Consider the following 13143-nt stretch of genomic DNA (forward strand, 5'->3'; position numbering starts at 1 on the left):
TTTTATTTCGGAGGAAAATTCGATACAAGTTTTCGAGTTGGGACTAATTTGATCGAGTTTTAGACGTTCAATATTTTTCATAAATAACATACTATTCGAATTGTGAACAAAATTTAATTCATTAGCGTTTAAAAAAAAAACACACATTACTCGACCTTTGATAAATAACCCCCTTGGTATGATGTAGACATTGATCGTATGAGACAATTTGCAATCGTTTTCATTTCCTGGTTTTTGTGTTTTTTCAGTTATTTAGCTTTTTTTGTTCAGCAGCTGCCGGTCTTATTTACCCTATCAACCATGCAGTGGTTTGAATAACAGACTGAAATACTAATAGGAGAGGGACAGAATAGGAAGATAAAAAATAAAAAAGTAACAACATTTTAGCTTTACAGAGTAATTGTGTTTTAGCTGTGGCGTCTGTAACCCTCATTTGAAAGTTGGAAAGATGCAAAATAACTCAGAAACTAAATAACGAAGACCAGTTGCTAGGAAATTGTACAACATACTAAAGGTTGCCTAAAAGGTGAACCACAACCTTTTTTGCAAAGACAACTGAATATCATTAAAATGTATTCTTTACAAGAGAAAATTTCTGGGCGACTTTGGAAATCGAAGAGCCGCGAGTGCATTGCCGCAGTAGTTTTTTCATTGAAACAGGCGGAAGACACGGGGCAGCAGTTCGGGGAGATTAGTCGCCCCACAGAAGAGGCGATTAGTCGCCAGGCGACTAAATCTCCCCGAATCTGCCCGTGTGTCCCTGCCCTAAGAGGACAGTTAAATATGTAGCCAATAGTAGCTACAGAAAGGGAAATAATTCAAAAAACCCCAAAATAAAAATGACGAAGACCAGTGACATCTGTAATTACACTCAGTACAATTGACTAGTTGATCCATTTCTCAGTAGGATCTATGGGGAATATAATGACGAGGTCACACGGGGCATTTTTACGTTGTGTTGTTAAAAACATGCAGTGGAGGGTTAATCCTCACAAGATGAAGCCCTGTTGAAAATTCTAAACTCTCACAAGTTGGATTGCGCATAAACGTATTTGTGGCGTTGTCTGCTGGTGATGTAATTATGTTGTGTATTGACGATCAGTCCGGCAAGATTTTGCATGGAAATTGCTTTTCTGCTTGGTTTTTTTTTTCCCCACAAGAGTTTAATAAAATTCTTATGAATGGAATTGAGGAGGAAGGAGAAAACCCAGAAATGCATGTTGGGAAATGAAAGCTACAGGCTGAAAAACGCACATTATCCTGCATGTGTGGTTTCATTGGCGTATTTGACCGCAAGTTTTTAAAGACGCAACGTAAGACCACCCCATGTGACCTCGCCCTAAATGCAAATATTTTATCAATTCTAACAGCTGCCTTTAATGACACTCAGGGATTCTGCTCAACAGCTCAGTTACAGGGTCGCTGACCCCCCTTCCACAGCTGCTTTACAAATACATAAAAAGGGGAAACATGAAACTTTACACTTCAATATTAGAAAATCGGTCACAAATAGAAAATGATTTGAAAAGTCTTTATTTCTGGGGAATTGTTTGGAACCGACTGAACTGAAACAAGTGTTGGAAGGGGAACAAAGCCTTTAAGGGTTTTTGAAGTAATGGCAGCAATGTGCACCAACCCCAGGCAGAGATGAGCCTCTTCTACCACGGCTACTGCCCACGCACTACTGCACCAACCCTGAGGCACGTAACCCTGAGGTAAAAGTCAATGCAACACAAAGCAGAACAGCCCATAAATGTTTGGGGGGGGAAGAAGCAGTGACAGAACAAGATAATGGAGGCGCCAAGTACTGAGCATAGTATGTGTCCATCTGGGCAACAGAAACACAGCCTATGGGGATGGCGCCAACTATATAATTCCACAGGAAAGACAAACGTATATGCCCCAACGCAGCGCCTCAAACAGACTATCCCCACCTGGGACAATCCAGGTAGAAATGGTGCCAGAGGCAGTTACCCTTAGCAACCAATAAGATGGTTGCCTTTAAACAGGTGACCAGGTAACGCTGCCTGCTTATTGGCTGCTCTACGAGACTCGGCCTGAGCCAAACTGTGTTCCTATGTTTTTGGGAACATGAACTGTGAGGCGGTTCGGGACAGCATTACCGATGGCTTTGCTGCATGGAATACGTGGTTTAAGTGCAGCAGCTGCCGCCAATTCCCCCCAACCACATCCCAGAACAGAGGGGGTACTATGACGTCACCTGCACGCCGCCGCCTCGGTCACCGGTTCTCACGTTGTCAGCTCGCCTCGTGTCACGTGACTCCGCATGTCCCTCTACAACTGGAACAATGTTGACAATTTGCTGCAATAAAGTTCGTTTAAAAAAAAGGCCAGGCGGAGCCCATCTTGCTGTGCTCTTGGCTCCTATTGGGCAGGGACGGTAATGGGCGGGGTTTAGTGACAGGGGGAGAGACGGGAGATCCTGCCCTTGCTGTTCAGTACCGGCAAGCAGATCTACTCTCCGTGGTGCTGGCTTCGTTCCAGGGACTAGCGCCGGAGCCATGTGGGTCTTCGGTTACGGGTCGCTGATCTGGAAGGTGGATTTTCCTTACGTGGAGAAGCTGGTGGGCTACATCATGTGCTACAGCCGGAGGTTCTGGCAGGGGAGCACCGACCACCGGGGGGTTCCGGGCAAGGTGAGCGCTTTTTCTCTCGAGTGACCGCGGCCCACACCCCCTCACTGTCATGTTTGTGATCCCGAACTCACTGGGCCCCTGACATTGCGCCGATCTCTGCACCAGCGCAGTGACCATGGCAACTCCGTCCTTCTGCTTGCCTGGGTCGCTGCCCCTTGTCTCTATGGAGAGTCCAGGGTACTGGGGGCTTGTGTAGCAAAGGCTTCGGGTACAGGAGCGTCATAGGACTGATTTACCTCTCACTTAAATGCATACTGTCATGGAAAAACATTTTTTTTTCTTAAAATGCATTAGTTAATAGTGCTGCTCCTGTAGACTAATGCACTGAAATCCGTTTTTTAAAAGAGCAAACAGGTTTTTTAATATTCAATCTTAAAATCTGACATGGAGCTAGACATATTGTTAGTTTCCCAGGTGCCCCCAATCATGTGACTTGTACTCAGATAACCTTCAGCAACTCACCCCCCCCCCTTCCTTTCCCCCCAGTAGCCCATCAGCAGAACAATGGAAAGGTAACCAGATAACCGCTTCCTGGTAGATCTAAGAACAGCACTCAATAGTAAAAATCCATGTCCCACTGCGACTCCTACAGTTACCTTGTCAGAAAGCAATTCCATAGTGCAGTACTGTTATCCTGAAACCCATTATCCAGAAAGCTCAGAATTACGGAAAGGCTGCCTCCCACTCGGAATAATCCATTTTTTTTTTTTTAAATGTATATTCTTTTTTGTATAGTAATAAAACAGCAGCTTGTTCTTGATCCCAACTAAGATATAATTAATCATTATTGGAAGCAGAACCAGCCTATTGGGTTTATTTAATATTTACATGATTTTCTAGTAGACATAAGGTATGAAGATCCAAATTATGGAAAGGTCCATTATCCGGAAAACTCAAGGTCCTGAGCATTCTGGATCACAGGTCCCATATCTGTGTGTGTGTGTGTGTGTGTGTGTGTGTGTGTGTGTGTGTGTGTGTGTGTGTGTGTGTGTGTGTGTGTGTGTGTGTGTGTGTGTGTGTGTGTGTGTGTGTGTGTGTGTGTGTGTATGTATGTATGTATGTATATATATATATATATATATATATATATATATATATATACACGTTTTTCAGGGATCAAAAAAATGGTGTACAATCCAGGAAAATGTAAAATCAGGGAAATGTATTATGCATAATATATAGGTGGGACCACAAAACAACAGTGTAAAATGAGGGAAAACTTAAAATCAGGGGATGTAAAATTGTGGTTCCACTGTATATATTTCTATATTAGAGCCTGATTCTCTTTTAGGGTATATTTTTTTTTTTTTCTTTAGAAATAAAAAAAGGTGGAGGAGAAAGTTTTATGACAAATGAACAATGAAAGATACTTTTCCTCTCTTCTAATGTGTCTAATGTATCGGTACAATGTCAATAGAGACATGTTAAACAGATTTGCCGGCATACTAATCAGATTAAGTTGTGATTCTTGTGCTTTTGGGTTGAAAAGGAGTGTTTTTTGTGGGTCTATGCTAAGCAGCACGTTGCCACTATCTGAGAACAAAGTGATGTGACTCTCACCTGAAGCAGAGTAAGAAATATCTGAAAACTGGAGACATTAAAGTTCACGTATAAAGTGCAAAACAGTGTGGGGTTTTTTTTGCCCTTTGCAGAATAGCCAGAGATCTTTGACCCATGAATACAGCACTGACTTTGGATGGCACAACTGCATTCATGAGGGGCTGGTGGGGGGGGGGGGCATTTACAGGCCGCCCTTTCCCCTATCTTGCACAGCATTATGGTGTTAAAATAAAGGAGCATGAGTGGACTCTACTTACCCTAAAGTAAGGTTGTAAGAACAGGGCTACTTATCCTCTTGTCAATATATAGGGAATAATGTACCCCCTGCCGTAAAATGTAAGGATATTAGAAGTCAGCCAGGAGTTCCATGACAACAAAGTGGGGACATTATGTTTATAAAACACATAATTCAGTAAGTAGTGTGACGGTGCCGAAGACACTGATTATAACCAATTACATCAAAAACCACTAAGTGTAAGTATATATTTTAGAGCTAAATTATGAATGTTTAATATACAAGAACAAAATGTGCAAAGAAATGAATCTCCTTTAGGGACACGGTTAAAGGGGTTATTCGTCTTCAAACACTTGTTTCAGTTCAGTTGGATTCAGACAGATCACCAGTAATTAAGACTTTTTCCACTTACTTTCTATTTGTGACTGTTTTTCAAATGTTGAAGTGTAAAGTTTCATTTTTCACCCTCTAAAGCAGCTCTGGGAGGGTGGGGGGGTCACTGACTTTTGACTCAGGTGTCCTCAAACTACGGCCCACAGGCCGGATACGGCCCTCCAAGGTTATTTATCCGGCCCCCCACTGCAGCCGTGTCCAGCAGGTGGGATGCAGTGATGTGACACCCTGGGGCTGAGAAAAAAAAATCTGCATTTGACAGTCGTGTTTCGTCGGATAAACGCTGCGACTTCATTCGACAATACATCTGACAATGCATTCGCTTACCTTATTTCCGTTGCATCCGATTTGACGCCTGCGTTTTTGAGCAGCGCGTTGGGACGCTCCAAAATCGTCCGTGTAGTCCTACCATAAAAAGTTTGAGGACCCCTGCTTTAACTGTTCTAAATTGATCCATGAGTTGATCCATTTCTTTGTCCCTGCTGAGCAGAGTCCCTGAGTTTCATTAAAGGCAGCTATTAGAATTGATACAATAGTGTCACTTATATTCCCCATAGATCTTACTGAGAAGTGGAGCAACTAATTGTAGAAACTAAATGTAACAAATTGTAACCGTTCAGATGTTCCTGATCACTGACCTTGCCAGACTGAAACACCAGAGACATCAACATTTAACTTCAATTTTGGAAAAACGGTAAAAAATAAAAGATGGAAAGTAATTAAATGAAGTCTTTGTTTCTGGTGAACAATCTGCAACCAACTGAACTGAAAAAAGTGTTTGGAAGGTGAACAACACCATGGATGAGTGTCCAACACGCGTGACTATACTGTAGCTGCTGTCAGCATTGCACACAGTCATGACTCCGGCTACTGTTTGACTCACACCTGGATGAAAGGGATTGCAGGGCGTAGTCCTTAAGTAGCCACATAGAAACAAGTCTCATTGTATTGTGTGGGGCAGACACTGTAAATCTCACTAGGAAACCTTCTGCCGCACAATAGCAGTGGCTAAAAGCAATGGCCTATTTTCCTTTGGAGAATATCGGTGGTACAGAAACTTCCCAACTCTTGCCCAACCTCACACCTTATGTCTCATATCTTCTCTCCTTTTAGACCCATCTATTGTACTGAACTGCAGAATATGTTAGTGCTTTAAATATACTACATACAAACTACAACAATCAACCTTCCACCACCGACTGCCAACTGCTGAGGAACACTTGTGCCTGAAACTGGCCTGTGTATTTATTCTAATTGCTAGTTCTTGGTTACCATATCCATAAATAACCGTGTACCTTATTATTCTTTGTAGCCCGGAAGAGTCGTCACTCTTGTTGAAGATCCAGAGGTAATTTTATATAATGTTATGTATGTATGTTATTTGAAAAAACACCACAAAGCCAGCATTTTCTGATATTGATGTTGCACCATGTTATAGATTTGGCACCATGCTTAAAAGAAATTAAATGGAACATTTTAAAGGAACAGTAACACCAAAAAATTAAAGTGTTTTAAAGGAATGACAATATAATATAAAAGGGGGGCAAAGAAATGCCAGGAATGCCCAAGGCACTAGGAAGCCCTGTACTTACAGCCTGCCAACTTGTATTAGTGCGGGGGTCTTTTAGGCCTGAACCCTTATGCCTTTGCTATGGATCTGGAGGAAGATAATCAGCCACCTTCCGTTAGCTAGAACAGAAAAAAAGGGGTGAATGCATTCCCCCAAATGTCTGCTAGAGCAGTGCTGGGGAAGGCATGTTCCACCCCAGTATGAAACTGAAGCCCCTGCTTGAGACAAGAATCACATGGATTGTTAGATCAAAAATGCATTAAGCACAATATTTTGGGGACGGATTTATTCCGAATCACCTTTAACTCTCGTTTATACACTAATTTGTGCTGTACAATGGGGGTGCACTATACACTCATTATAGAACTGTACAGATCTAATTTATTACATAATACAGCTATGGGACCTGTTATCCAGAATGCTTGGGACCTGGGGTTTTCCGGATAAGGGATCTTTCTGTAATTTGGATCTTCATACCTTAAGTCTACTAGAAAATCATGTAAACATGAACTAAACCCAATAGGCTGGTTTTGCTTCCAATAAGGATTAATTATATCTTAGTTGGGATCAAGTACAAGCTAATGTTTTATCACACCGAAAAGGGAAATCATTTTTTAAAATGTGGATTATTTGGATTAAATTAGGTTTATGGGAGACAGGCTTTCCTGTAATTTGGAACTTTCTGGATAACAGGTTTCCGGATAACAGATCCCATACCTGTACTAACAATCATATTCTGCAAATAGAGATTTCCATGTGCTCTTTATGTCAGTGCCCAGCCTGGTCTATAGATGTGTGATCACTGCTCATTAACTCTATGTGTGCCTTCAGTATCTTCATAGTCCTATGTGACCGCACAGAAGCTAAAAGCCACGTAGGGCCCTTTATATGATAAACAAATGGAGTGGCAGCTATTTGTTTTTCCCATTGCTTCTGACATGTTCTCGTAAATCTGCTCTGCTATTGACTTTTCTCACTCCATTCTGCTGCCTGTATGTTTCTCTGCATTTGTTTTGTCACTATTAAGCCTCAATTGTTTGTGCAGGAGGCAGCAGAGCTGTGCATCTATTATGTATTTTAATGCACGCCTTTCACTTTATTATTTGTATTTTATATTTTCTTTACAGTATTTGATTTATTTGCCTTCTTCTTCTGACTCTTTCGAGCTTTCAAATGGGGGTCGCTGACCCCATCTAAAAAACAAATGCTCTGTAAAGCCACAAATGTATTGTTATTGCCACTTTTTAATCCTCATCTTTCTATTCAGGCCTCTCCTATTCATATTCCAGTCTCTTCTTCATGGAAATTTGGACCTTAGCAACAAGATTTTGGAAACTGCAAACTGGAGAGCTGCTGAATAAAAAGCTAAATAAGTCAAAAACCACAAGTAATAAATAATGAAAGCCAATTGCAAATTATCTCAGAATATACCTCTCTACATCATACTAACAGTTAATTTAAAGGTAAACAACTGCTTTAATAAGGGGTTGTTCACTTTTTAGTATTATGCAGACGGTGATGTTGTGAGTCAATTTGTGATTGGTCTTTTATTTTTGTTTTAATGATATAGCAACTGCTCTCTATTTTGGAAATGTCGGCAACTGTCTGGTTGCTAGAGATCCATTTAGCCTAGCAACCAAGCACTGGATTGAATGAGAGACTGTAAAATCAAAAGAAGAGGGCCTGAATATAAAGTTAAAGGAGAAGGAAAGCTACAGAGGCATTTTATTACCAATAGATTAGCTGCAATAGTGCAAGCTAGAATGCTATATTTATTCTGTAGAATGTTTTACCATACCTGAGTAAAAAGCTCTAGAAACTCTGTTTTTTAGAATAGGAGCTGCAGTATTAATGTGGTGTGACATCACTTCCTGCCTGAGTCTCTCCCTGCTCTGGGCTCAGATTACAGTAGAGAAGGGAGAAGTGGGCGGAGAGGAGCAAACTGAGCATGCTCTTGCCCAGGGCAATGAGGTTTAAGCTGAAGGCAGGAAGTCTGATACAGAAGCCCATGTGTACACAATAGAAGGAAAGAAATGCAGTATTTCTTTTGACAGGGGACTCAGAGCAACATTACTTTGGGGGTTTACTGGTATATTTAGATGGACCTTTCTGATAAGGCTTACTTAGTTTTAACCTTTCCTTCTCCTTTAAGTAATAAAAAGTTTCAATAACGGTAGCCTCAAAGTGCAATAGAAGGGGTCTGAAAACTGGGACGAGTTAGGATAGAAATACAAATTATTCAAAAACTATTAAAGATAAAAAATGAAGACCAATGAAAAAGTTGCTAAGAATAGGGCATCCTATAACTCAGGCTGAAAGTGAACAACCCCTTTAATATCTTTTTTTAGTAGAAGGGTGGTTGTCATGTTATGAATTCTTACCTATGGGTTGGGTATTCGGTCTTTATACACTGATACCCTCCCACTGAATTCTGGGCTTGGGTTGGATCAGAGGAATAATTCTGTCTCAGTTTATTTGTTCTGTCCAAAATAAATGCCTTCTTTTTCAGATTAAAATTTATAACAAAGGTGTTTATCTTACAAAGCTTATTGTGCCTTTTTGTTCTGGGGAGGGGGGTGTTGACAAAATCATTGGGATTTGTCACCTAAAACCTTGTGTTCGTTGTCCTTATAATAAGGAATTGTTTCCTCTCTTTCCAGGGCTGTGTATGGGGAGTCGCATACCGATTGCCCGAGGGTAAAGAGGAAGAAGTGAAAGCTTACCTGGACTTCAGAGAGAAAGGCGGCTACAGGACTAGTACTGTTGTCTTTTATCCCAAAGACCCCTCAATACAACCATTCAATGTGCTGCTGTATATTGGAACCTGTGATAACCCCAACTACCTCGGCCCAGCGCCCTTAGAAGACATTGCGGAACAGATCCTGAATGCAGTCGGGCCCAGTGGAAGAAACACGGAATATCTCTTTGAACTGGCGAACTCCCTGAGAAATCTCGTTCCAGAAGACGCAGACGAGCATCTGTTTTCCCTAGAGAAACTGGTTAGGCAGTTATCGGAAGCGCACAGAAACTTAAATCATTTATAATATTCCTGGGATCAGTGGAGGTTGCTCTATCCAATGTCCTAAGCCTTCCCCTAAGTCTAACCTGCACGGTTCTGTAATATGTCCACATTTTATTTATTCTGCATAGGATGTGACAAAGCCCTTCTCATTCTAACTCTATGGATCAATACTTTTCACAACAACCACATTAAATCTGTTTTTAAAAAGTACTGTATTTTTTTCAATATAGATATTGATGGCTATAATTGCTAGCGCTATATTTGTTTCTAAGGGGGAAAAGTCATGATAGAAATGTAAATGACATTAGGGCTTTATGGTGCAATAATATATAAACCAACAGCCTAGCCCGTGCATATGACCTTAAATATGTCAAATGAATAGGAATTAAATATTTTATACCATCCATGTTGTTATTGTCAGTGTGTATCCTTACTAACATTTTGTTGAAAAACGTACTCTACACAGTGATGATGTGCAAAATGATGTGTGTGCCATTATATATAGATATATATGTAAGAAATAATGTATCATATGCTGTAAGTCAACTTGGAGTTCCATGACCTCACTAAAAAACACCATCACGGCTCTCCATTCTTTAATATTTGTAGATTTTGAGTTTGTTTTTTATCACAGAATCTCCGATTTGCAATTTCAGCTGCTATTTGGTTGCTAGGGTCCAGTTTTAACCTAGCAACCATGCAGTGGTTTGAAAGAGAGATAAGTAATAAAAAGTAACAATTACAATAGGGAAGGGTATTGTAAGTAATGTATCCGTGTTTGCAGATGACACAAAATTATCCAGCCCAATTAATTCCATCCAGGATGTGGCACTTGCAATAGGATCTTGACAAACTGGCAGTCTGGGCAGCTAAGTGGCAAATGAGATTCAATGTTGATAAATGTAAAGTCATTTTATAGAAATGACCTTGGAGTCCTTGTAGATAATAAACTTGCCTGTAGCAATGCCAGTCAGCAGCATCAAGGGCAAATAAGGTCTTGAGCTGTATTAAAAGGGACATAGATTCGCGGCAGGAAGGGGTGATTCTTCCACTGTATAGAGCACTGGTAAGGCCCAATCTAGAATATGCCGTATAATGTCCAGGGCTCAAACAGGACATTATTGAATTAGAGAGGGTACAGATAAGGGCAACTAAGCTGGTAAAAGGTATGGAAAATCTTAGCTATGAGGAAAGACTGGCCAAATTGGGGATGTTCACACTGGAGAAGAGGCGCTTAAAGAACATGGAAAGTTAAACTAAAGAAGTAGCTAGAAATGTTGTACATTCTGTTGTTGTTTTGGGTTTCTGTACCAGTCGAAGGCAACCACAGCCCTTTAGCAGTAAAGATCTGTGTCTCCAAAGATGCCCCAGTAGCTCCCCATCTTCTTTTCTGCTGATTCACTGCACATGCTCTGTGCTGCTGTCACTTACTGAGTTTAGGGACCCACTCACAATATACAGTACATATAGAATAGAAATGTCACAGTCTAAGGCTAATTAGTAATTAATACAGATAATTACTACATGGCAGCACAGAAACCAGTGCAACTAGCATCAGAATGTAATAATCAGCCCTGTAGCATCATCCTATATTATAGACCAATCTCACTTTCTGCTTGATAATTTGTAACAATCCCTAAACTCAGCTGCTCAGAGCCACTGAGCATGTGAGAGTGACAGACACTTTCCAAGATGGTGACCCCCTGTGACAAGTTTGAAGTCCTGGATCATTGCTGCTATTGAGAACCTGAAACTTTAGGCTGGTGCAATAAGTTCAGTATATAAAACATGGCATTTTTAACCATGTAAATTTTTTAGGGTTTAGTTCTCCTTTAAGGGGTGATTTGATAACTATGTATAAATATATAAGGGGATCATATAATAATCTCTCTAATGCTTTATTTACCAGTATGTTCTTCCAGCTGACAAGAGGGCACCCATTCCGAATAGAAGAAAGGAGGTTCCGCCTAAATATTGGGAAGGGGTTTGTTACAATGAGAGCTGTGAAGATGTGGAATTCTCTCCCTGAATCAGTGGTACAGGCTGATACATTAGATAGCTTTAAGAAGGGGTTGGATGGTGTAGCAAGTGAGGGAATCTGGTCTGGACTGGGAGTCAAAATAGGCCCTGGCATTCAAATTACAGAAAGGCCCAAACAGCCCCCCTTCAGATAACCCACCAGCACACCCTGGCCTCTCACATCAATTTTCATCCGGTGCTCTGCAAAGGAGAGGAACGGCACCCCCAAAAACATAGGTATGAAAAGAAATTACCGGCACTTAGGACTTTAATGCAAGCGGGCCAAGCCCTGCGTGTTTATTCAACGTAACGTTTGGGGGGCGTACCCCTACGTTGCAGACAAAGCGGTACGCCCCCGAAACGTTACGTTAAATAAACACGCAGGGTTTGGCCCGCTTGCATTAAAGTCCTGAGTGCTGGTAATTTCTATTCTTACCAAACAGCCCCCCACCAGCCCACTAAATAGTGATTGTCTATGGCATCTTATAGCAGCCCCTCTGGCATTTGCCAGAACCCACATATTGACAGTTAGGGTCTGCAGGGAATACAGGGTTATGGAAGCTCATAGTACAAGTTGATCCAGAGACTGGTCCCATTGCATCTTGGAAAGAAATTTTCCCCCTCTGAGGCAAATTGGAGAGGCTTCAAATGGGTTTTCACCTTCCTCTGGATCAACTAGCAGTTAGGCAGGTTATATATAGACTTAAAAAGGTTGAACTTGATAGACTGGTGTATTTTTTTAAACTTAACTTACTATGTTACAATAAAATTGTAGCCTCACAGAGCAATATTTTTTGGCAGCCAGGGTGAGTGACCCACACTTGAAAGCTGAAAAGAGTCTGAAGAGGAAGGCAATTCAAAAAGGAAAAAAATGAAGACCAATTGAAAAGTTTGAAAAGAATAGGGCATTCTATAACATACAACAAGTTAACCTCAAGATGAACCACCCCTTTAAGAGTCTGGTTAGGATAAGAAAATGCCTTTCTCCTCTTTTTCTTTAAAAAAATGTTTTTTATTCTCACTATCTTTCCTAGCCCTACCTGCCACCTCATGGCACTACAAGTCATTAGTAGACTCAACAGTTCTCTAGTTAGCTAAGGAATACATAAAAGTAAACAAATGCCCTATTCCCTATAAATAATAGACAAAATATCAGTTCACTGGAGTAAATAAGAAAGGACTGATATTTTAGTCGTAACGGAGAGTTTCTACCAAACTGTTCCTGTTAAAGCAATTTCTGTAAATTACATAAGGAGCCCATTGGATACCATTGTGCTTGCCCTTTGCCACTCCCATAATCCCATAGGTAGAAAAAGTAAGAAATCCCAGGAAATTTCTGTGAAAATTTGATAAAAATGGTTTTACTCTGGGTTTTTTTTTTTTTTTAATATTCTAGTATTTTCATCGATCTAGTTCCCAGGATTTCTCATTAATGCAGCTTTGCCATTAGTACAGAACACTGCCCACTTTGCTTTTATTTTACGGTCATGGGAATACATCCGTTAATAGTGCTGCTCCAGCAGACTTCTGCACTGAATCTGTTTTTTAAATTTTGAAATCTGACATGGGGCTAGACATATTGTCTGTTTCCCACCTACCCCCAGTCATGAGACTTGTGCTCTGATAAACTTCAGTCACTCTTTACTGCTGTACTGCAAGTTGGAGTGATATAACCCACAGCAGCCCA

The 13143-nt window shown here is 40.8% G+C and overlaps 2 protein-coding genes across 4 annotated transcripts in view; one reads left to right on the forward strand and one right to left on the reverse strand.

Moving 5' to 3' along the window:
* asb3.S (ankyrin repeat and SOCS box containing 3 S homeolog) overlaps positions 1–2323 on the reverse strand; it is a 57096-nt gene extending 54773 nt beyond the window's left edge. The window contains exon 1 of one of the 2 annotated variants that reach the window (XM_018264391.2): positions 2222–2323. The gene's annotated coding sequence lies outside the window, so the exon portion shown is untranslated. 2 annotated transcript variants of the gene reach the window in all.
* Positions 2062–9844, forward strand: chac2.S (ChaC, cation transport regulator homolog 2 S homeolog). Of its 2 annotated transcripts, NM_001095331.1 has the most exon segments (3): positions 2435–2657; positions 6158–6193; positions 9076–9844. In NM_001095331.1, coding segments are annotated over 3 exon segments (555 nt in total). In that variant the 5' UTR covers positions 2435–2522; the 3' UTR covers positions 9460–9844.
* The last annotated feature ends 3299 nt before the right edge of the window (positions 9845–13143 follow it).

This window comes from Xenopus laevis, chromosome 5S (genome assembly GCF_017654675.1).
Source record: "Xenopus laevis strain J_2021 chromosome 5S, Xenopus_laevis_v10.1, whole genome shotgun sequence".
Classification (NCBI taxonomy): domain Eukaryota; kingdom Metazoa; phylum Chordata; class Amphibia; order Anura; family Pipidae; genus Xenopus; species Xenopus laevis.